We start from the raw sequence: 24,149 nt of genomic DNA, 5'->3' as shown, positions 1-24,149 counted from the left end.
CCCAATTGAGCAATGATAAACTCAATCACTACAGAGGCCACATTGGCATTGGCACAGGACATGCTGCAACTACTCAGGCTTTCTACAGCCATGATTGTAAAGTCATTCCTGACCTCTCTCCCTCCCAGCCCAGCTCTAAGAGCTGGGGACATCTTAAAACATCCCCTTTAAAAACAGTTATCTAATGCTCCACATAAACGTATAACACCTTTATGACAATGGATTTGGAAACACAGTATCTTTTTGTTGTTTTTCTTTTAAAATAACTGCACTTTTGTATGTTAAGTATATGCCTGTGGTGGGAGAGCTAGGTAAGTGAATTAGGAGGTCTGCTTCAGCTAATTCAAGGCCAGCCTGGACTACATGAAACACTGCCTGTTATGAAGCCTAGAATTGTGAGAGCCTCCCACCAGCCTCTCATACCTGAGCCTATTGGACTAGCCTCAGTTTTCAGCTAGCTCGTGAACATGTGTGTAGACCCTTTATGAAGTAAGTAAAGACATGTCCCAAATGCCTTGTGACCTGCATGCCTTCAGTTAATCTTAATTAATTGCAGTTCCCTTGTAATTAACAAGGGTAGTTACTGCTCCACCCCACAATACTTCTTGCGTCTTTTGAAACGTTGGATAAATGTCTTTCCTTATGTAACTCTCCGTGCTCAGTTTTCCCTGCTTTTGAAATGTTCTTTAATGCTGTAAAACTAAATATATACTAAACAATATAAAACAGTGCACAGGCTGAAATGATATCCTGTATTAAATCCATATAAATTATACAAGTAAATAGATATAAATCACTACAAATTATACTATAAATATGTATTAATATAATTAAGTTTTATAAGGGGCTGGAGAGATGGCTCTGTGGTTAAGAGCATTGGCTGTTCTTCTCCAGGACCAGGGTTCAATTCCCTGTACCCACATCAAGGAAATCTGACAGTTTCTTCTGGTCTCTGAAGACACTTTTATTGATGTGCACATATTCACATACATCTATGAGTAATTAAAAATAAAATACTTAGAATTTCTAGTTTCTGTTGCTGTACTGTAATAAATATGCCCCGACCACAGGCGATGTAGGGGAGAAAGAGGTTTTAGACTTGTAGTTCCAGGCCAGTCCATCACTGAGGGGAAATCAAGGCAGGGATTAGGAGCATGTCACAAGACATCCACAGCGAAGAACAGCAAGAACCGAATGCACGCATCCTTCCTTTCTTCTGGCTACTCTCAGCAACACACGCTGTTCAGAACTTCTGCATAGGATTATCAGTTGTGGGCGGTGGCACCAGCAGAGGCAGGCGGATCTCTAGGAGTTCAAGGCCAGCCTGATTCCAGAGCGACCAAAACGCATAGAGAACAAACAAACAAACAAAAAAGAATGGCACAGTCCACAATGGACTAGACCATCCTACATCAATTAGCAAATAAATGAATTCCTCAAAGGCATGCCCACAGCCAATCTGATCAGAAGATTCCTCAGACAATATTCCTAGCAGACTACTGGTTGCCTATAGTTGGCATATAAAACTAATCAGCACATTAAGTAGACAATATAACCAGGAAGTGTTTGATAAATGCATGTGATTTCCCCAGGCTGGCCTAGAACTCATTCTGTAACCAAAGACCACCTTGAACTTCTGGTCTCCCTACCTCCACCATTTCTAGTCTGCTTAGTGCTGGGATCTACCTCAGGGTTCTTTATATACTGTTAACACACTAGCAAAGATACCCCACCATCCTTTTTTTTAATGATTTATTTTTATCATTTTTAATTACGTGGGTATGTGTGTGCCTATGAGCACTGGGTCCGCTGGAGCCCAAAATTACACGGTTTTGGGCCCCTGATATGGGTGCTGAGAACTAAGAGCAGCAAACGCTCCTAAGTACTGGCTGGGCCATCTCTCTGGCACTCCTTCTCTTTTCTGTTCTTGTTTTTGAGATAAACTCATGATCTTCCTGCCTTAGTCTCCCACGTACTGTATGACAGATGTGAGTCACCAAGCCCTGCTGGAACACCCTCTTCTCACCACAGCCCCTACGAGTTCCCTGTCTATTTTCAGGGACCGTCAGTTCCATCAGAACACTTACTCACTCACCATTTCCACCGTGAAAGACAGTTCCTTCAAAACAGACAACCTCCATGCCCCCTGCTTACACAGTGCCCAGAGTCCAGCACACAGCTTCACTCTTGGGTTTCCGCTCCGAGGCCAACTTCGTGTCTGAAATCCCAGAGTTTGGAAAGAGGAAGCAAAAGCACCAGGAGTGCAAGGCTAGACTGGGCTACATGGGGGCCCTACCTCAAAAAGGAAAATGCTGAAGAAAAGCAGGTGCTCTCAATGTATCTAGTTTAAACTAGTTTGATACTGACTTATTTGTTGGCAAACCATGATAAGTTCCCTTTACACTGTATTTTAGCTTTCTTTTAGTTTTTTTAAAGAGCCTTTACATAGAATTTTATTAAAAACAAATCTAATTTCACATTCGTATTTATCTCTGCTATCCCATTCAATATATATGACAAGAAATAAAATAAGTGGCAGAAAAAGTTAAAAATAAAGGCCAGATATAAAGACTGGTGCCTATAATCCCAGCACTGAAGAGCTGAGGCAGGAGGATTGCCAGTTTGGGCAACATAGCAAAACTCTGTCTCAAAACAATAACAACAACAAGACAATACAAATATTAGTTGACAGCCACAGGAATTAGCCAGGAATCGCAGGCTTCTACCAACCACTGGGGAAACTCTTTCAGTGAGTTATGAATTAAACAAGGAAGGGAAAGCAAAGGGGACTAGACTAGCAGAGAAAGTGACCTTACTAAACCCGGGTAATTAGATGAAGGAAGAGGGGAGCTAACAAAGGCTTAAGAGAGACCAGGAGGATGACGCTCACCGCTCATCAGTAAAAGGCAAGGCCAAGGTCTCATGCAGTTCTTTGGCAATTCTAAAAATTTCAACCCTTGTGTTGCATGCTAGGTCAAGGCAAATACCTAGTTAGTTAAAGGGCTGCAGGGGGTGGGGGTAGCTGTGGTAGAGCACCTGCCTGGCACACACAGGTTCGACCTCCAGCACCACCACCCCCAGTTAAAAAGAAAAAGAAAAAAAGAAACCATAATGGAAAAAAATCCATTAGCAGCAGTTGGCGTTTGGCAGCGCCTCAGAGGTCAGAAGAGATAATGAGGGACGCTGTCAACAGTTACTGTCAGAAGAATCATTCATTAAAATTAAACCGCAGGAAAAAAAAGTGATAAGTAGAGTTAACAAGAGTTAGCTGAGCGCAATTAACCGGGGGACGTGCCATTCACAAGAGCAGCTCAGAAAGGAGCCCTTCCACAGAAGCGGCAGGAAGCCTGCCAAAGAGGCGGCTTTGATTTGGAAATAGAGAAGTGCCGAAAGCATTGTGACATCCCAGCTCTTGGCTCTGCCTAGGACGTCATTTAGTCATCCGGTCCCCTGAAAGGCTGCTGAATGCAGAAAATAAGGAGACCATGGAAAACATGGCAGCCTAAGGGCGGCCTCAGAGAAAAGCCACGTCCACTGAGAAGATGTTCCCGTGGTTGTGTTCTGATTACTACACATACGGTATAAGACATTGGGGTCGTGTTTTGTGCTATATAAAAAGCCTGTCTCTTTAACCCATTCATTCAACAAATGCCGGCAGATCATCGACAGGGTGCAGAGGCCGCTCCTAAGGTGCTTGGGATAGCCCAGTGAATAAAGTAGGCATTCCAGGCAGGGAGAAAGTCTACATAAACCACCCAAGCACACTGCTAAAAAGTGGTAAGTAGAGGCTGGATGAAGAGCTCAGTGCTTACCGATGTATACCACTCTTAAAGAAGGCCCAACTTTGGTCTCTAGCCCCACACCGGGCAGCTCATATCCACCTGTAACACCAGCTCTTGGGGACACAATACCTCTGGACTCTGAGAGCCTGCATTCCTGTACACAGACATCCACACATTTACCCACACATGTGTACACAATTAAAACAAAAACTTTAAAGTAGTAGGAGGGAGAGAGAGAGAGCAGGGAGTAGAGGAGGAAGAGAGGAGAGAACCAAGAGGAAAGGCAGAACTGTTATTTTAACTAAGGGGGATGTGGCCACACGAGGTGATAGGCTGAAGTGTGGCAGAAGAGTTGCTGGAACCTGGGAATTTGCAGCAGGCCTGAACACCGCACAGAGAATACGTCTCAAAGCCAGATTGCAGCTCAGTGGTAAAGAAACAATCTGCTTAGCGTGCACAGAGCCCTCAGCTCAGTCCCTAGCAACACATAAAAATGCACTTGGTGGCACCCACCTGTAATCCTCTGGAGGCTGAGGTGTGATCCTGATCTGTCAGGATGGGGGAAGGGCAGTACAGGAGGCAGGGGAGGAGTTAACAGATTAGCTTCAGGTCATGGTGGGAAAGGGCCTGTCCGTGGGAGGTGAGAGCGTAGGTCACACCACTTCGCTCCAGGGTCCAGGTGCTACTGAAGGTTCCAACTGGCTCACTTCCTATAAGGCTCACTAATACCAGCTGAGCGGGTGGATTCTGATACTCACTGAAAAAAATCTCCATACATCCTGAGGTAGCTTCTGGAACTCACAGTGTGGAGCAAAGAGCAAAGCAAAGGTCCCTGGATAGACCTGCAGCTTGCACTGATGGGGAGAGCTGGTTCAGACTGGTTTCTTTTGCTCTGCCCACACGACTAGAGGTAGCTCCAGGACTTCCCAGCAACCTGCCCTCTTCCTCATCTCCCTTCAGATAGTCACACCACAGGCCCACCAGAAAACCACACCGTACAAGACTCCAGGGCAGGGAGAGTCACCTCACAGTGACCTTCCTCTTTGGGATTTTTTTTTTCCTTTTGTCAATTTGACTTTGAGAAAAATCTACCTTTCTCCTAATAACCATCTTAAAAGCATTTCCTAATAACGAGGCAATGTCCTCCTCTCAACGCATTCTGCTAGTATGGCTGAGGGTTGAAGTGGGTGATCTGCTGGTATGCCTGAGGGTTGAAGTGGGTGACTGGATGTGTGGTGGTTTAGCTGTCATACACACCGGGTGCTAAGGCAAAACCAAACCAAACCAAAACCAAACGGACCTTGATGAATTCAATATTTTTAAAAAAGTGCTGCTGCAGAATGAGGTGGTGGGCGGGGCACCTGAGCGCCATAGCAGCCCCACAACCCCCATCATGCCATGGTTCTAGATGGTCAGCTGGTACAGGCTCCTTCTTGCCTCAGTTCACCAAAGCATCATCCTACCGACTGACTCTTTGACAAATTTTGGAAAAAAATAGAGATAGGGTCTGATTAAGTCTATATATTTGCATATAACACATGCCTATGAAATATAAAAATCTTGTTTTAGATGACAATATATTTAGAGAACCTGCCTTTTGTGTTAGGCCACTCAAAATACCTGGGGGATGTGAATATTACATAAACATCAAAGCTCCCTGCTTCCAAGGAGTGTACTCTACGTGGGGAAAGAGCTTAAACAAAAGCAAATGTGGCCTCCACCCTACCCCAGACCCTGGAGGAAAGGCAGGCAGATCTCTGAGTTCAAGACCAATCTGATCTATGTAGTGAGTTCTAGGACACCCAGGGTTACACACTGACCCCTTGTCCCAAGAGAAAAGAAGGCAAGCTGTGACAGACCAAGTCCTATAATGATTGTGAATCCTTAATACCGGGCAATAAGACCCAATACAAACCGTAAAAGTTTAATGTATTACAGTCTTGTGTACCCACACCTTCTAATTCATACTAGCCATCTCCAGAAGGGAGTCCATTTTCTTTCAACAGTAAACGAACAGATAACCACTCTTTTCTTCACAAGTAGCACAACTATAATACCAAAACATGCAAAACGAAAATAAACCAACAAAAACAAAAATGGGGAAAAAGAAGTGGTGTAATGTAACAATTTCCTGCAAGATTGAAACATTCTATCCTATTGGAAGCTCCTGTTCCTTAAGCAACTCAAAAGAGCTTCAGGGAAGTCCCTGAAACTGACCAGATGCACCAGGCCCCTCCCTGCCAGAATAAACAGTACAAACTGAGAGTCCCCTCAGACTGAAGGAGGCTGCTCAAAAAGAAGACTTGAGAGTACACCAGACTCCTGGAAGGAAAGAAGCCAGCTGAGGCATCTGGAAGAGGTTGAGAGCAACTGAAGCATCTGGAAAGGACACTATCAGATTGGAGCTGCCTGCAGGCTGTGCGGTGTGCTCCAGGTTCTCAGCTTTGTGACCTGTCACCCATGCTAGCTAGGGTGGGCTTGAGCGGTGCAGCTGTCTTTGAGTCATTTCTGCTCCTGTCAGTAACCCCTCACCTATATTCCTGTAAGTAGTGCCAATGAGACGCATTGGTCACCAAGTTCGACGTCAGTGGTATCTGTATTGAGAGTCTGTTAAGGTTCTGTCTGGGTGAGGAGAGGAGATGTGTATTGCATCTCGTACGAAGTTTAATTACGCAACAACGGGATCTACAGACATCAGCAATGGCCTTTCAGTGAAAGTCGCATGTGACACAGGGAAGAACCATGGATCGAACTAGAAAAGGAAGTTCTTTCTTGGAGTAGGGTTCTTTGGAGACAACGATCCAAAGCTAGGGGCAGGCCCCGTGGCACAGGCCTTTGCTTTCCGATCCTCATGAGGCTGCTGAGTGGATCTTAAGTTCAAGGCCCTTTGGTTTTTATCATCCAGATAATCCCACAGTGAATCAGCAACCAGGACTTCTTCCCTGGGTAGGTCGGTCTAAAGCAGTAGAATACGTAAGAAATGGCTTACAAATATTAGCTGGTAGGCGGACCACAGAAAGACAACAGTAGACAGGGATCCGCTGTCAATACAGTCGAAGTGCCCCATTGAGTTTTCTGGGTTACCAAATCCTCCTAGTTGTGGTTACAAAGGCAACTTTGTCTCAAGACGCTGGGCCTACCCTTGGCAAAGGCTTGCTGTCCTAAGAACCACGTCATTATTTTTGAAAATAAAGAACAAAAAGAAATATTATTTTAGCAGGAATCCAGCTTGACCCAAGGGAAGTACAAAAAAAAAGTCTCGCCTGGCATGGTGGCACACACTTGTAATGCCAGCACTTGACAGGTGGATCCCTGCTCATTCAAGACAAGTCTGACATCCAGAGCAAGTTCAAGCTAGCCAAGGTCACAAGTCTGTCTCAAAAAAAAAAAAAATCTGTTTCATTACTTAAGGTTGTTTTGTTTTGTTCAGGTTTTATTTTGTTTGAGGCAGGGTCTTTCTGTGTATCCCTGGATGCCTCCAAACTACACAGAACAGACTGGCTTCTGATTCACGGCAAACCCTTGTACCTCTGTTCCCCCAAAGGCTGAGATTTACTCCCATGCACAATCATCCTGGTGGTATTTTTTTCTTTTCTTTTGACCTGTGAATGCTTTTTTAAATGACTGAGCCGGAAGCCGAGGAAATTAACTCAGCAGGCATGGTGCCAGCGATGCAAGCGAGAGGACCTGGAGGACCTAAGTCTGAATGCCTAGCATCCACATAAAGACCCAGGAACAGCAGGATCATAGGAAGAAGATGGGTACAGGAGTGTCCCTGGAGTTAGCTGGCCAGATAGTCTAGCTGAATCAGGCTCAATGGGAGACTGTCTCAAAACATAAGGTGGGGATGGTTGGAATAAGACATCTGACATCAAACTCTGGTCTCCGCATGCATGCATAAAGACACACACAAACACACACACACACACACACACACACACACACACACACACACACCTGACACAGATCACTGTGGGCAGAAACATAGACACACAGACACCATTTGTGTGTCCAAGTGTCTATATACACACACAGAGGATGGGACCCGGGCTTCCCACCAGCTAAGCACATGTTCAACACCCCCACCCCTGAGGAAGATAGCTACTTCTTGTGACGATTTTAACAGGCTGGCATTTCCTCGTCAGGTATAAGCACCCTGTCCCCATTTTCAGTTGCACAATGTGCAGCATTCATTGCGTACTTGCATGCACGCCCACATCCTATTGGTACACATAGTTAACTCCTGCTCACCCGTGAGAGGATCACCCATCCTTTCCTACCGGCACTCAGGGAGTAAGTAGGAGCAAACCTGGACGTGGGACAAAGGAAGGCTCAACCGGGAAGCTCCAGCTGCCAGGGACCCTGCCACCCAGACAGTCACCATACCCAGGACTGTGTTAGTGCTGACACTTCATGTTCATAAAAGCTACACATAGAGCAGCCTCAAAGACAAACACTGGGAGCTGGGGAGACTGGATGGATCCTGTTTTCTTGATTAATGTGCCCAATTATAATTTAAAATAACACACACATTTTCAAAATAAGAAGCCAAAGCACCACTACATTCCCAATACACACAGGTTTTTTGGGTTTTTTTTTTGGGGGGGGGGTGTCTTTTAATGACAAACACCTGGTCTTCAACAAGTTATTGCACATCTGGTATCTAAAAGCACTTGAAGACTCACTAGAGGCGGCCCCTTATTTCCTACCCGTGTACTTACTGAATACTGTTTCATAAATGCATTAGTCACATACGTTTTAACACACCCACATGTCATTTTCATACAATCTAAGTCCCTATAATGGGCAAGTTTAATGGAAGGACTTGAGCCTTTTTGCAGTCAGTTCTCTGGTTGTACCCTGAACTCATTCAAAGCAGTGTGTGTGGCAGCAAGCTAGGAACATTCAAATTGTAGGAGAGAGGAGAGGGAAGACAGGTGTAGGATCCGGATGCTGACACTGGAGCTTTGTGCCGGGAGCTTAAGGCCAGTGTCTGGGCTACAGAGTGAGGCATGGTCTCAAAATCCAAAACAAAGAAAAAGAAAGGAAAAAAACCAATATCAAACAAGAACAAGGAGAAAGGCAGACAGACAGACAGACAAGCAGAGAGGCGAATGGGAGAGGGCAACCCAAATCTTCCATAGAGGCCGACTAGCCTGCAGTTTATGGTGTTGGTGATCTCCGGGTGACCTGGTGCATTCCACAGTACAGCATAGGCAGAAATCGCCTATTTCTTGGCCACTCATTCCCCAGGGATTTTGCTTTTCTACTCTCAGTGGAAAATTCCACCCACCCCTCCATCATTTTTTAGAATATAAAGTTAGATCTGCGGGTTTATAATCTCAGCTTTGCGAGGGGCTAAGGGAGAGTTGGGTAAGTTCAAGGCAAGCCTGGAAAACTCACCAAGACTCCCTTTCCAAATAAAATGAGAACAAGCTGAGCGATAGCTCAGCCGTAGAGGGTTTGTCTGACATAAGCAAGGCACCAGGTTTTCTATCCTGGACTGAGGGGGATCCAGGGGGAAGTCTCCTGCCTTCCCCTCCACCTCTCTTGTATATACAGGACACAGGAGAAGCAACTATCGAAAAATAGAACCAATAAGAAGTCAGACCATTTCTGGGAGGTTTTACTAACATGGGGATTCAGGGCTACACAGAAGGTGGCCAGGTACCATTTCCTCATGAATCTCTCAGTCCGGGTATTTCCATCAACTCAGAGGTGACATCTGAACAATACTCTTATTTCCACACCAATTCTGCGGTCCTCTCCACCCCCTACCCCCAGACCTCCTTCCTTGGAACCCAAGTTATGTATACATTGCCTCTATGGAAAATCCTTAACTAGCTATTCTCTGAAGCCATTAGTTTCAGTAAGTAGTTGCTTTGACTAACACACACCTCATATGATATTAAACCAGGAAGTCCACATCATCATAAGACACAGAGACTGCTCCTAAGTCTTAAGCTCTTAATCAGACCAGAAATCAAAGGGCTGCAATATAACCTTTAGCTTGGATTCTTTCTGACAAGCCCTTCAAGCTGTGTTTAATGTTTCCGTTGTCAATTCATTAAAAGGGCTGCCATGTTGCATCCCACACTCATGCAAAACAAAAAAACAACAAAAAAAACAAACAAAAAAAAACTATTTTCGAAGTCCTGTGGATCACATTTGGGGATAAGTTTTTGGTTTTCATCCCTTACGATTATATCCTATCAGAAATAGGAGGTCTAGGTCCAAATTTTAACTCTTGGGCAATCCAGAAAAGCCAGAAGACTTGATTGGAGCTGTCTCAAACAAGCAGATGTTTTCTGGTGTCAGTCAAAGCTCAATTATCTGGGCCAAGAATTACTTTTAATCTTGAGCTTAAGAGTCCAATGTTGGGGAACTGGGCTAGCAGCAGCTGAGGGAGGACGCTGACAGGAATTCGAGGCCAACCTCAGCTACATAGTGAGAACTTGTTTCAAAAGAAAAAAAAAACATAATATAAGGACAGTTTGGAGGCTGGAGGGAGGGGCTCAGGGGTAGAGCGACTTGCCTCCAGTGGACAGGCCCTGGGCCTCCAGTGGACAGGCCCTGGGCCTCCAATGGACAGGCCTGGGCCTCCAGTGGACAGGCCTGGGCCTCCAGTGGACAGGCCCTGGGCCTCCAGTGGACATGCCCTGGGTCGGATCCTCAGCACCTGCGGGTGAAGAGCACGGAACCTGGATAATCATGAAGAGTGATTCCATTCCCATTAACCTTTAAAAAAAAAATCATTACTTAAAATAGGTTGTACTAGCAAATGAAAGATGTTCTTATCATATGAGAAAATGGAAATAGTCTTTTAATTTGTTTTGTTTTGTTTTGGGACTACCATGTAGTCCAGACTGGAACTTAATACTAAGTCCTAAGTACTCAAGTAAACATACTAAGTATAGAGAACACAAATCCAAAAGATATATTGTTTCCTTGATTTTTTTTTAAACCCTCAATATCACCAACTGCTTTAGCAACAAAGCAGAACTCCGCACCCTGAACAAAGAGACAAACTGATAAATAAGAGTTTTAAGGACTAAATAACCCAGCGTGGTTGTACATGCCAGTCATTCTAGCATATGGGAGGGGAAGGCAGAACCAGAAGTTGCAAGCCAGCATGGGCTAGATTGTGAGACCCTATCTCAAAAAGTCAGACTGTTGACTGTTAAAACTACAGCAGGTGGGAGAGGCGGCTTGGCAGTGACGCTCGCTGTGTAATCCTATAAGTTCAATTTTCAGAACTCACAAAATGGTAAGAGAATTAACTCCACAAGGTTGTCACCTGACACCTACATCGTCTCACACACACACACACACACACACACACACACACACACACACACACATAGGAACAATAATAAATTATTTTAAAGAAACACTATTGAGAGTTCTGGAGAGATGGCTAAGGAGTTAAGAGCAGATCAGGACCCAAGTTCCTTTCCCAGCACCCACAGCGAGCTGGTCACCACTGCGAGCTGTAACTTCAGCTCGAGAGAATCTGACTCATTCTTCTGGACTCCTCAGGTCCCTGCACTTTTGTGCACATGCGCACACAAACACGGCAAAAGCAAAAAACTACACTAGCTAAAGAGGAGGCTTGGTGGCTAAGAGCTCTTGCTATTCCTCCAAAGACCCTGAGTTTAGATCTCAGCATCCACATCAGATAGCTCACAAGTGGTGGCTCCTTCTGGCCTACACACACACACACACACACACACACACACACACACACACACAGAGCACAGTCACATTTTCACACACACCAAATAAAAATAATCTGTGTCTTGGGGCTGGGGAAATTGCTCAGTGGTTAAGAGCATTGGCTGCTCTTCTAGACAACCTGGGTTCAATCCCTTGCACCCATATGGGAGTTCACAACCTTCTGTAATTGCAGTTCCAGGGGTTCCAGCTCCTTCTTCTATCCTTGAAGGCACCGGACACACATGAGGTGCACAGACACTCAGGCAAAACCTCATACACATACAAAAAGTTTTTTAATTAAAAAAAAAGTCTTAGCCAAGTGGGTGGTGGTGGCAGACACCTTTAATCCCAGCACTCAGGAAGCAGGGGCTAGCCTGGTCTACAGAGTGGTTGAGGCTAGATTGATCTACAAAGTGAATTTCAGGACAGATAGCCAGGGTTACATGGAGAAACCCTGACTCAAAAAACCAAAATAACAATAATGATAATAATGATAATAATGATAATGTCTTTTAAGAAATCAAGGGAGATTGCCATAAAACAATGTTGCTTAATTTTGAATCCTAGACAGTTCTGAAAGAGCAATTAATACACAGAAAGAGGAGTCTGTTTATTTTAAGAATTTGGATTTCAAAACAAAACTTGCTGACACTTACAGAGTTCTAAGTCCAGCTGTTCAGAGAACTACTGCAGGTGGTTCGCAGGTTTTAGGCCAGACTAGATGAAGTAAAGGAAGTCTATCTCAATAGATCTATGACGACTTAAGAGATCTGGGAGTGTAGTGACAGAGAACTCTCCTAGCAAGCCTGACTCCCTGAGTTCAATCCTCGGGTAGGGACAGATGGCAACACTCTCCTTTGTGCTCGCTAAAACCTGGCACTACAAACACTCTCTGAAGAAATAGTGTATCCTATATCCTATCTAGTCAGGTAAAGGTAGACTGGAGCCTTTGCTATGCCAACCTGTCTTCATGTGAAGTTCATCATGAAGCCAGCACTACTGACATTGTTTATTCTCCCTTCTCCCAGGATGTAGCTCCCTGCAAAGTTAGAAGCCTCCAGGGACTCCGTCAGAACAAGGGGAAGGTCAAGGTGGATGTGAAAAATACACAGGCCATCCCTCCCCTCTTCCTCCAGGTTCCCTCTGACAGCTGTGTTTTGTGGGCACTACCCCCAAGTCATCACATAGGGTTCTGAAAGACTACTGTGTAACTGAACAGCAAGCCTGAACCCCACAAAATGCTACCTTCTCCTTTCCGCTAGGTGCTTTGCTCCACACTGACAGCGTTTTCCATTTAGCTGTGGCTTCTGCGGGTCTGATGACCACCCATTGGTGATCAAGACTTCCACCCCTCCAGGTCTGTCCACCCTTTTGTGTTCCTTAGTTTGACTCCACAGTAAGACTCTTACTACTTATTTATCTATCTTCTTTGTTTGTTTGTTTTTGTTTGTTTTGACAGAGTCTCAGTTCTAGCTGGCCTGGAATTTGCTTTGTAGACCAGGGTGGCCTTGAACTAGGATGGCCCCTCCTACCCCTACCTTTCAAGTGCTGGGATTAAAGGTGTGAGCCATCAAGTTCTGCTTTCCAGCTGCCCTGGACCCTCCAACAGCGCCCCCCCCACACACACACACCCTCCAACAGCCCCCTCCAACCCTCCCCCGCCCCCGCCTTTGGCCTCTTCACTTGTAGAATAAAAGGTATGAAGCACCATGCTTGACCTAAGCCTATATTTTAAATTAATTAAGTCCGAGGACAACTTGGGGCACTGTTTTCGCTTTCCACCACCGCATAGTCGGAAGGTTAGAACTCAGGTCCTCAGGTTTGGCGGCAAGCCACCTCACCAGCCTGAAGAGCAGTCTTAATTTGTAATCCTCCTAAGGAAACCTCCTGAGTCACTAAGGCACTCACTGGAGGGGAGAAGAGTTCGACTTTTAGCTCCACTAAGTAATGGGGAAAACAAAAGCAAATCAAAAATGGCTTGTAAATACCTAGAGGATATCTTTTCATCAATTTGATAAGACTTAATAAGGAAGCCACATCCCTAAGTGCCTTAGGACAGTATTTGAGTGCCAGTCAACTTTTACCTAATTAAAACAGTCCTTTATCTGAAATTTTCCATTTTCATTCATTTTAACCGATTTCTTAGACACCCAGTGACTGCAGGCATATCAGATGTTATATTTGGTAGACTCTACTCTTTTCTCCAGAATGAATTCTCCGCTGGAAACAACAGCTAAGCTTCCCCCTACTCCCCCAGTGTGGCCTTCAGAGGTAAACGTCTACAGGAAGGCCCCCCTCTGTTCTGGTTAACACTTAAGTGAGACGCCCCAGTCACCCAAAATTCCGAAATCTCACGCTAATAATCCGCATCTAGTCACCTGTGCCTCAAAGAGACCGATCATGTTTTTTCTAGGGGAGAAAAAAAGAATCTTTCCCCCTATGGTAAAAGACTCAAGTCTGCAGGAAACGTGATGCGGCTGACCGTATACTCTGTTCTTCCAAAAGCTGACGCTTTAAAAAAAAATCTTTTTATAAACCCTTTAACTTCCCACTAAAGAAGGGAGGCGGACAAATGAGAGAAAAATACTGAGGGGGAAAGAAATATAGAGAGAGGGAAAAATTTTTTTTTCAAAAATCAGGACTCTATGGAAGATTGGGGACAGTAATCAGAACTGCCAAAAGTTCACCTTACCTTCCGTAAGTACTTGGCGTCGCCCACTTCAGAAATTAATACCATTCACAGCCCGGTAGCAATCTACAAGGCTAGGAAGTCACCTACAACATCTTCGCTGGCCGCCCTCTTTTAAATAGAAAACCAAATTAAAGAGTCTCCAAGCTACTTCCCACCGTGCGGCTTAAAGCAACAGATCGCTCTAGGCTTTAACTCTCCCAGGCTCTGGGAATTCCAGTTTGTCACAATTTCTTAACCTGAGCGACCAGCGGAGAGAAACTTCCCCCGGACCCAGAGCCTAGCTTCTCCGGGTCCCGGAGCTCGGCGACCGGCTAGGCTGGGTAGTACGAGCGGGCTGCGGGGCAGCTGCGGCCCGGGCGGAGCGGCACGGGGTCGGATCCCGGGGAGCGCGGCGGAGTCCGGCTGCAATCCGTGCCTCTGCAATCCCGGCTCTTCCCGGTTCCCTCCCTCCGCCTCCTGCCCTCCCCCAGACGAGGCCATTCGCCTCACAGTAGCAAGGTTGTCTCGTATACTCCCTTCCCTTAAACTCACCAAACCAGATTTTTACTCCCAACACCGGCAACTTCCCGTAAATCTGCACTGAAATTTTATCCTGCTCGCTGAGCCTCCGCTGGCCGATGGCCAGTGCAACATTCCTGTTGTTTTAGCAGCGCGGATACCTTAACTGAAGGTTTTCTTTTTAGAAAAAAAATCGTATCGAACTGGCCCCGATATTAAGATTTAGGAACTTTGGCCGCTCTAAAAGTCCCATCCATTTCAGACATCCAGTAGGGACCCCAGAAGTGGCACCTGCCCCACCTGGGGACATCTAGGAGAGTGGCTTCCGGTCGCCTGTAGCTGTTCAGAGTAAGCCACCCTGAGCCTGCATCGAGGACTAAGCACCCTGCGCCTGACTCCCGGGCGAGCAGTACCACTGCCCCCCGGCCTTGCGGGACAGGAAGGCGCTGGAGCAGGTAGGGCGGCAGCGAGCCCCGCCGCGGGCCTGCAGGAAACCGGGACCTTCTGGACTGTCCTTACCTGAGGCTGAGCATGGCTCGGAGAACACAGGCAGGCACGTCACGGGGCCGAGCTCTGACCTTTGCCGGGGCCTTCACAGCAGGGCCTGGGGCCTGGGCGCCGCTTGTTCAAAGTGGCTCATTCTTAAAGCGCTCTGACCTAGTGTTACAGCTGGTTTCTAGAAAGGGAACAAAAACAGGCATGGAGAAACTGCAGCCAAGCCCTCCTTTAACCTTGCCTCTCTGATCGCTGGGGAACTGGCTCCAGGTCTGACCCTATCCTTACTCCCAGGAAACCCACCCTAGGGCCGCGGTCCCCGCCCCACCCCTCGGGTTACCTGTTTATACAAGAATTAAGGAGCCTCCCGCATTTCAATGGAGCACTAAGCCTGTTTGCAGGCGCCGAATCAGCCAACAGGAATCGAATTCTGTGACTAAACAAACTAGAAGAGGAAGCAGGCACCACAAGGAACCTAAAGTTGTGATTTCGGGTTGCAGTGTCATGCAACAGAAAAAAAAATACTGTTTCACAGTAGACTACTTAATTAAAAGAACGATCCAAAAACTAATCCCCCCATCTAGTTACATGGAACCTGGAAAGAGTATCAGCACATAGCATTAGCCACCATTGTTAGCGATATTACTAGTATATATTATGCCTTCTTTTAGGCACTTAGAAGGAGGTTCCAGACCCATCTGCCCTCGCTATCTGTGAGCCTGTGAGCAAGTTATAGTTTCTGGAAGATTCTAAAGATGGGAGTTTTACATTCACTGTGGACAATTTCAAGGAGAAGGAAAAACGAAGTCTTCGTAAAGGGGTGTGCAACTGATTTTCGTCTTCTGTAGAAGCTTCAAGGGACGTGGAGAGAAGTTCGCCCTGCATTCCAGGAAGTGCAAATCAAACGTCAGTGTCACGTGTGTAATTCTGATTCAGATTTAGGCTCTTGACCTGCCCTGTCACCCTGCGAGTTACTCCATAGGTTTAACGTCAGTGATAGATAACAATGAATCATGCGGTTTGGAAATCTGCGGAGAGAAAAGGGGGAGTCTGAAAACTCATAAATATCATCAAAACTAAGGAATAGTGAAGGGTAAAAGGGTAAATTGGTGTCTGCCCTTTATCTTCCTTTTAACTTGACATATAAATGAAATCCTAATCTCTTTATGGTGAGGCCTTTATTACTCAGGAACCCTTTCACCCTTTTCCTTAATCGGATCCTCAGGCCTGTCCCAATTCTGGAGGTGAAGACACTGTCCATACAGAGGTTAGGTGAGCAGGTCCCACTTTTCCGAGCGCCGACCTTTCGGGTCTAATCTAAAAGTCGAATCTTACCAACATTAGTAAAGTAATTCCTGAAGCCAGCCAGGAATTCTGAAGTTCTCCCTCCTTTTGATCTTTGATCTTTTATCTTTCAGGCAGCAAAAGTCAAGCCAGACCAGTGTAACCGTGTTCTGGATTCTAAATCGAGTCTCTGAAGACAGGTGCACACGTGTCCTGAGAACCGCAAGCTGCACGAAGACTCCGGGTTCCGCACTGTTCCTAAGGGTTGACACAGTTAGGTAGCGACCAAGACGCCACAGCTGTAAAACGGCTTGGAAACCGGGTTTCCGAGAGGCTTTCTGAGCTGGAGGAGGCACGGTTCTGTACTTCAAAATGGGTTTTTCCATAGGAAGCTCTGGGCCCAGCCTTGAGAAGCAAGGACCAAAGAGATTAGATGTAGCCGAGGAAGGCGTCCGTCAAAGTCAGCAAGAAAGTCAAAGGGAAGAAAGGGAGGGAAGGAGGGAGAGGAGGGAGGGAAGATGAAAGAGGTGTAGCCCAGTGGTTGAGCACTTGGCCTAGAATGAATGCAAATGTGGAGAAGCCGCTGGTGTAGAGCCAGCTGCACCTGGGGACTGAGCCCCTGAGAAAGGCGCAGGCTCCAGGAAGCAAGTCTTCCTGAGCGCTTCCCGAGTCTGTTCCTTTGCCTCAGATGCTAACTGCTGTCTGCCCTTCGGTGCTCTTTCCCCATTCTATTCATTGACACAGTAAACTGGGCGGGCTGCTGTCACTTGGTTGTATAACTGTGCAGCACAGTAGCCCAGGCTGTCGTGGAACTTGCTATCCTCCTGCTCTAGTTCCCAAGCGATGGGGGTACATACACGCACGGGTACACCCAGCTTCCAAGTGGGTATAATTCTTTTGTGAGTTGGTTTTTAGGAAGGGGAAAGGAGGTGAGAAAGACTGTGTTGCACTATGTTGCCCAGGCTGGTCTTGAACTTAAATACTTAAGCCACTCTCCTGCTCCAGTGCATCCACATCTGGCTAAAATAAACTTTTAAAATGGCAGCTGATGGGCCTGGTGGTGACTTAGGACTTTAACCCCAGTACCGGGGAGGTAGACTTTATGAGTTTGAGGCCAGCCTGGTCTACAGCACAAGTTCTAAAACAACCGAAGGCTATGCAAGGAAACTGTCTCGGAAACAAAACAACAACGCAAAAGACAGACTGTGGGAAAAATAAATACAAGCTTTGTCATTTGTTTTGTGGATGACCTTCAGGCCCACCAAGTCCCACTCCAAATCATTTTAGCCCCCAGCCCCTCTGTCCCATTCTGCCTCCAAGGCAGGGTTCCAGAATCAGTAAAAGGAACATGAAGATTTGAAACTCAGGATGGGGAGGTTGCTCAGTGGTTAGCGTTCGTTGCGTGAGTTTGAACACACGAAACCCATGTAGAACTAGTGCTTCTATGATGAGACAGGAGGCAGGAATAGAAGACTCCCTGAGAGCTAATGGGCCAGCTGGCCTGCCACACACAGAGAGATTCTGTCTCAAACGAGTTAGAAGGCCAGGTCCAACACCCAGGGTTGTCCTCTGTCCTCCACACATGCTCAAGCACACAAATGCACACACATAAATGCTCAGTCATACGCACATTATACACACTCACTGGGAGATTCGATTTCAATTTAACCTCTGAGACAAATGAAGCCACACAAACTACTTAGCTGCTCTGAGCTTCAGTTCCTGCATCTGTGAAATAACATCCACTCCTCTGGACTTTTAGGGGTTAAAGGCAAGGTGAATTCTCTGCACGGTTCCTGGCACTTAGAAAATAGACAGGAAATACTGTTTCCTATGAATCGGTACCTGGAAAACACCTACCCCAAGGCTCTCAAAGAATTGTCTTTCCCATGTTTAAATCTTAGCTCAGTGCTGTGCCAAGACGTTCTCATTAAAAGAGGCAAGCCTCAGACCTCTGTAAAGAACCACAATCTAGTAAGATCTACTCGAGTATGCAACATTTCCACAGAAACACCAATTATCAGTGCTGATTAAAACTGTATGGAGCAAGACCGGTAAGGCACAAATCGTTTGCACTTCCCCAGAGCAGAGATTCAGGAACTGAGGCCATCAGCGATTTCTCCGTGTTCTAATGTGTGACAGAGGTAGGGTTTTTGTGGCTTCTCACTATTCCATGCTCCTTTGCCTGCACCCAGATGAGGAACAGATTAAAGGTGCTAAAAAAAAAAAAAAAAAAAAAAAAGATAGCCTTTGGCCAGGTGCGGTGGCCAGAGTCATTAGTCTCAGCCCTCCGGAGGCTGAGGCAGGAGAATACCTACTAGCTCAAGACTGGCCTGGTCTACATAGTCCACACAGCAAGCTCCAGCACAGCCAAAGCAGCACAGTGAGTTCCCTCTCTAGTGAATTAAAATCATCTTCAAGTCTCGACTTTCTGCTGGTGGGAGTGCCTGTCTGCTCACTGTGAGGACTGAGTAACAACGCACACACTCGCAGAAAGACAGGCTTTTCTCCCCTTACTGTGGAGGACTGAAACCCAGGGCTTCCTACCTGCTAGACAAGCCCTCCACCACAGAGCTACTCCCTGCAGTCACGCTACATTTTTGCTGCCACACTATGTTTTCGATACATAGCAGTTGTTGCTCTTAAATGGCCCAGGGGAGGTCTAAATGGATTGTATGCAAAGAACTGTGCCTGGAGTGGGGCATCAGTGCTCACGTTTCCCTACAGAACAGCTATGATCATGACAGTGAGGTCCTGATAAATGGCCAGGTTTATTGGCGGGTGGGGCAGGGACACCTGTTCTTCATTTCTTGTCGGAGCTGACGAAGTCATCTCAGTAATTTTATTTTCTTCTTATCTCCTTCATTTCTTCTGAACCAGAACAAGTACTGGTAGATGAGATAAAAGCCACCCACTGGAGTCCCAAACTCTATGGAGACCCATGATACTTGCTTCATTGGAAGTCCTTCAAAACCTGAACCCAATCTTAATTCAGAACATGCAACCAGATTTAAAGAGTCCTCTCCTTCCTGTCATTTTACAGCCTCCTGGATTTTCTTATCTGAGGACCCTGCCCATAGAGGACTTAAAACAAAACAAAACACTTTTCAATTCCAACTTTAATATTCAATCCCCACTGGATCTAATATGTGCAAACACAAGGCATGTTATCCCCCCAGGCACTCTAATCCAAAGGATTAAACCCAGTTTTGCCAAACCCAGAGCACGGTCACCGCCGTGGGTGAGGAGGGCCATTCAGAAATCTATTACTCGGAGTCTGGCTTGGCTGTTCCACACCACCCTGTAGGAGGGCCTCTAACTGAATTTTAAAAATGCACTGAGTTCACAGAAAAGAGAATTAAGTATAGCAGGGGTTCCCTCTGAACATTAATCTCAGAAGCCAAATCCTTCATTTTGCGAAAGGCCTTCAATACAGGAGTCCCTTGACCTTAGTCCCTCTCACACAAATAGCTGTGGCTAAGGCTGCCCTGCTGAGAGGGAGGGAGCGCTAATGTAAATTATAGGCCCTTAAAGTCCCACTCAGGGCCAAGAACTGGTTTTCTTATGGCAGCAAATGCTACTAATGCCTTTGTATCTCTTTAAGACTTATTCCCCACACCAGATCTCTAGATTTCTGTTTATTTTATACTGGAAAACAGTCTCAGACAAAAAGCCCAATCAGAAACTTATCAGAAAAGACTGCCAACATGAAAGTTGCTAATATTTACTAACGGCTTGTTAGAATGTTTGCCAGACAGTACCATGTGCTCCACATACATCAACTGTGTAAGCCTTACAGCAATGGCATGAGACGGAGATCACTGTCATTGATGAAGAGACCAGCAGACAGAGCAGGCAGGTGACACAGCTAAGGACCGACTGCTAGAATGTGGCAGAGCTTGGCTTCGTGATCCTAACCATGACCTCCCATGGTCTCTCACAGGATGTCATTTTGGCTAGGACTGAGTCCTATGAATCTGTGAGGTGATCCTCCTACTACATCCAAATGGGCCCAAGAACAGTGTCTGAGGGGGTGTGGTAGCACATACTTGTAACCCTAATTTTTATGAAGCTGAGGCAAGAGAATTGCCTCAAGTTCAAGGCTAGCTGAGTCTACATTGCAAGTTCAAGTCCAGGTGGATAGCAAGACCCTTGGAGGGGTGGAGAATGAAGGCAGTGCCTAGCGCTTAGTAGTCAGTGTGGTTACACACCTGATATTAGGGTCCCCAAATGTTCAGAAGAGTGTATCAGGAAAAGTGGAGTCTAGCTCAGCTCCACTCGGGCTTAGGATCCCATGTGAGAATGACTAAAGGGTCATTTCAGGCTACTGAATGTAACATAATAAATAAAATGTGCAGCTAGTAGTGCTTCCAAAGTTTGAGAAGTGTGTTTCAAAGATTTTAATGTGAGACATACTGGAAGACATGACCTTTTACAGAGAAGAGTTGACGGCAGACATGGTCATAAAGCCATATTCAGATGATGTAAACATTACCAGGCATGGTCCACACAGGCATGCCTGAGGTCCCCGTGCTCACACACTAAGACAGGAGTACTGGAAGCTTGTCTGAGGCCAGCCGTGTCTATGAAACAGAGATTCCATATGTTTCAAAGTTCTAAAAGAACTTTGGAGCTGCAGAGATGGCTCTGTGGAGAAGAGTACTGGCTGGTCTTCCAGAGGAACCGAGTTCAGTTCCCAGCACCCACCTCACGTGGCTCACCACTGTGGGCAGCTTTAGCTCCAAGTCCTCTTCTGGCCTTAGTGAGCCCCCAGACATACATTCCTGCGTGCGCGTGCGCGCACACACACACACACACACACACACACACACACACACACACACACACTGTATATATGTATATACACATAAATAAATAATAAAATAATTGCTTAAGAAAGAAACCTTATTTTTAACTTCTTTATTTAGTGGGTTATGTGCAGATGTGTGTGTGTGTGTGTGTGTGTGTGTGTGTGTGTGCGTGCGAGAGAGAGACAGAGAGACAGAGAGAGAGAGAGACAGAGAGACAAAGAGACAGAGAGAGAAAGAGAGAGAGAGGGAGAGAGAGAGAGCGCACATGGGGGTATGGGGGACAGCTTGTGGGAGTTAGTTCTCTCCTTTCTCCACGTTGGTCACAGGGATCAAAGGGTCATGGGGCTTAAGCACCTATGCCTTACCCACGGGAAGCCAGCTCTGGTGAAGCCGTGTGAGTGAACATTCTTATCTTTGCTTCTATTGTTTTCCGGCTTGAAATCCCTTTGTTTTGATAGTCTATCCATCCATCAGCAGGGTACACTCCAACCATCCATCACCAGGGTAGGCACAACAGCTAAGAACACTGTCTGCCCAGCATGGCCTTACATGCCTGTAATTCCAGCTTTGGAGGCAGAGGCAGGAAGATCTGGAGTCCAAGCCAGCTCTGGCTACGTGAAACCCTTCCCTCTGAAAGAAAACAATAAAGAGGCAAAGGCCAAGACCCGAACCCTGTCCCAGTCGTCTATGAGCAAATATCTTGACCCCTGGGGTCTTTAGACCTCATCAGGGAGGTCTGGTGTATGGTGTATGCAAGGTGCTGGGAACACCAACAGCTCAAACTCCGTCTTGGCATTTTGTGTTAGGATTGTGTACATGACCTTAAATCTTTCATCCTCCACTTCTCTCAAGGGCTGAGATCACAAAAGTGCACTACCATGCCGGCTCCATCTACTCCTTTATCCCCAAATGCTTATCAGGCATCAGCTATGTGTCCGATTCTGTACATCGTGCTAAAGATTAGAAAGAAAAATGAGTCTTTGTTCTTCTATTGAGGAACATATATTATACAGAGACAGATAAATTCACACATTCTAGGATTAAAGGCATATACCACCTCCTCCAGGCTCACACATTCGAAATGCTAATTTGGGGGGAATAGAGGCAGACTCAAAGGCTGAATAGAAATAGAGAATAAAGGCTGAAATAGAGAAACTCAAAGGCTGCCTAGGACTTAGCCAGGTAGAAAAGAAGGAAAGTGCCCCTCAGCTGAGCAAGTCACCAAGATTCAGGGACACAGGGACACAGGGATGTGAGTGTAAGAGAGAGGGCCCTGGGGCTAGATGAGTAGATTGAGAAGTTGATGGGTTGGCAGTCATAAGAAATATTGTCTGTCACAAAGTAGAAATTCAGAGTGGCTTAGTGATTGTTTTAGGGCAGGGTCTCCCTATAGGCATATAGAAACATGCCTGTCTACAGAAAAGTTTTCTTATATGTAGGTGCATGTGTGTGGGGCATGTGCATGTAGGCTTGTATGTATGTGTATATATGTGTGTATGAGTGCATACTTGAAAGCTGGTTCACTGCCACCCCATCCCACCCCCATTCCCCACATGTTAGAGTTAAAGAGATGCAGATCACACCTGGCATTTTTTTAAGATTTATTCATTTATTATTTTTTTCTGGATATGAAAATTTATTATTCTGTTTTCATTGTCAAAATTTTATGATCTTGGTCTTTCCTTCTTGCCTTTGTACAGAGCCAAAAGAGACACATTGGCTACTTTAACCACCTTAAAGCGGACTCCAGGAATATCACCCACGGCATGGCCTTTGCGACCAAATCCAGCAACCAGAACTTCATCATTTTCCTCAATGAAGTTCAAGCAACCGTCATTGGGCACGAAGGCTGTGATCTTCTTGCCGTTCTTAATGAGGTGCACCCTGACACACTTCCGGATGGCAGAATTTGGCTGTTTGGCTTCAACCCCTACTTTTTCCAGCACAATTCCCTTTGCGTGAAAGGCACCCCCAAACGGATTGGCCTTCAGGGCTGTGCCCAAGTGGGCTTTCTTGTACTGTTTATCCTGCCACTTCTGGTCCTGTCGGTGACTGCGGAGCTTCCGGGCAGTACAGAGACCACAACACTTACCCATCTTGCCGGCACCACGGGCCCGAGAGAAAGAGATATTTATTTATTATATATAAGTACATTGTAGCTGTCTTCAGACACACCAGAACAGAGCATCGGATCTCTTTACAGATGGTTGTGAGCCACCATGTGGTTGCTGGGAATTGAACTCAGGACCTCTGGAAGAGCAGTCAGTGCTCTTAACCACTGAGCCATCTCTCCAGCCCACACCTGGCATTTTTTAAAACATGGGTGCTAAGGACTTGAAATCGAGTCCCTTGTGCAGGAAGAACTTTGTAAACAGAGCCAGCCTCCATTTTCATGTCCTCCTGGGGACAGGGCACATTATCAATCCCAGGACCCAGGAAGCCAAGTCAGGGGGGTGTGGGCTTTGAAGACAGGCTGGGTTACATAGTAAGCAAAGCAAAATAAAATACAATAAGCATATCTGTGTGAGTCCACCATGGTGTCTAACTAGATGAAGACAATGGGATCAAAGACGTACTTGGTGGGGGTAAAAGCCATGGATGAGGCTTAGTGACCAATCAGATGATGGAGAAATGGAGAAAAGACAAAAGATTAGGGGTAGAAATATTGAATCATTTACAGTTCGTGTTTCTGGGTCACGATTCTGTCCTTTCACCTCGTCTAATGTTTCTCCTTTTCCTCCCCCGTCCTCCACTTCATCTTGGTCTTCTTCACACAGCTAGTTTGAAACACAGTGGAGGATTATTTGAACCCCTGACATGCCTCCATTTCTCGTGTACAATGATCACAGGCATGACCCAGAACACCCAGCC

General features: G+C 46.1%; 2 protein-coding genes and 1 long non-coding RNA gene across 6 annotated transcripts in view; 1 reads left to right on the top strand and 2 right to left on the bottom strand.

Moving 5' to 3' along the window:
• The window catches only part of Rbm47 (RNA binding motif protein 47), a 138,079-nt gene extending 122,403 nt beyond the window's left edge, over positions 1-15,676 (bottom strand). The window contains exons 1-2 of one of the 4 annotated variants that reach the window (XM_006250951.4): positions 15,524-15,676; positions 15,208-15,364 (exon numbers count right to left, since the gene is read on the bottom strand). The gene's annotated coding sequence lies outside the window, so the exon portion shown is untranslated. The other 3 variants (XM_063273127.1, XM_063273128.1, XM_063273126.1) reach the window with 3 other exon arrangements.
• On the top strand, positions 15,012-17,511 carry LOC120096606 (uncharacterized). Its single transcript, XR_005493258.2, has 3 exons — positions 15,012-15,143; positions 15,855-16,089; positions 16,602-17,511. It is a non-coding gene; the product is annotated as an uncharacterized LOC120096606 (long non-coding RNA).
• A 5,375-nt stretch (positions 17,512-22,886) lies between these two features.
• Rps23l1 (ribosomal protein S23 like 1) lies at positions 22,887-23,404 on the bottom strand. Its single transcript, XM_039092587.2, has one exon. It carries the CDS (start codon positions 23,372-23,374, stop codon positions 22,943-22,945), a length of 432 nt encoding a protein of 143 aa, XP_038948515.1. The 5' UTR covers positions 23,375-23,404; the 3' UTR covers positions 22,887-22,942.
• Positions 23,405-24,149: the final 745 nt, after the last annotated feature.

The sequence above is a fragment of the Rattus norvegicus genome, chromosome 14 (genome assembly GCF_036323735.1).
Source record: "Rattus norvegicus strain BN/NHsdMcwi chromosome 14, GRCr8, whole genome shotgun sequence".
NCBI lineage: Eukaryota > Metazoa > Chordata > Mammalia > Rodentia > Muridae > Rattus > Rattus norvegicus.
This window is presented reverse-complemented; position numbering and strand designations above follow the sequence as displayed.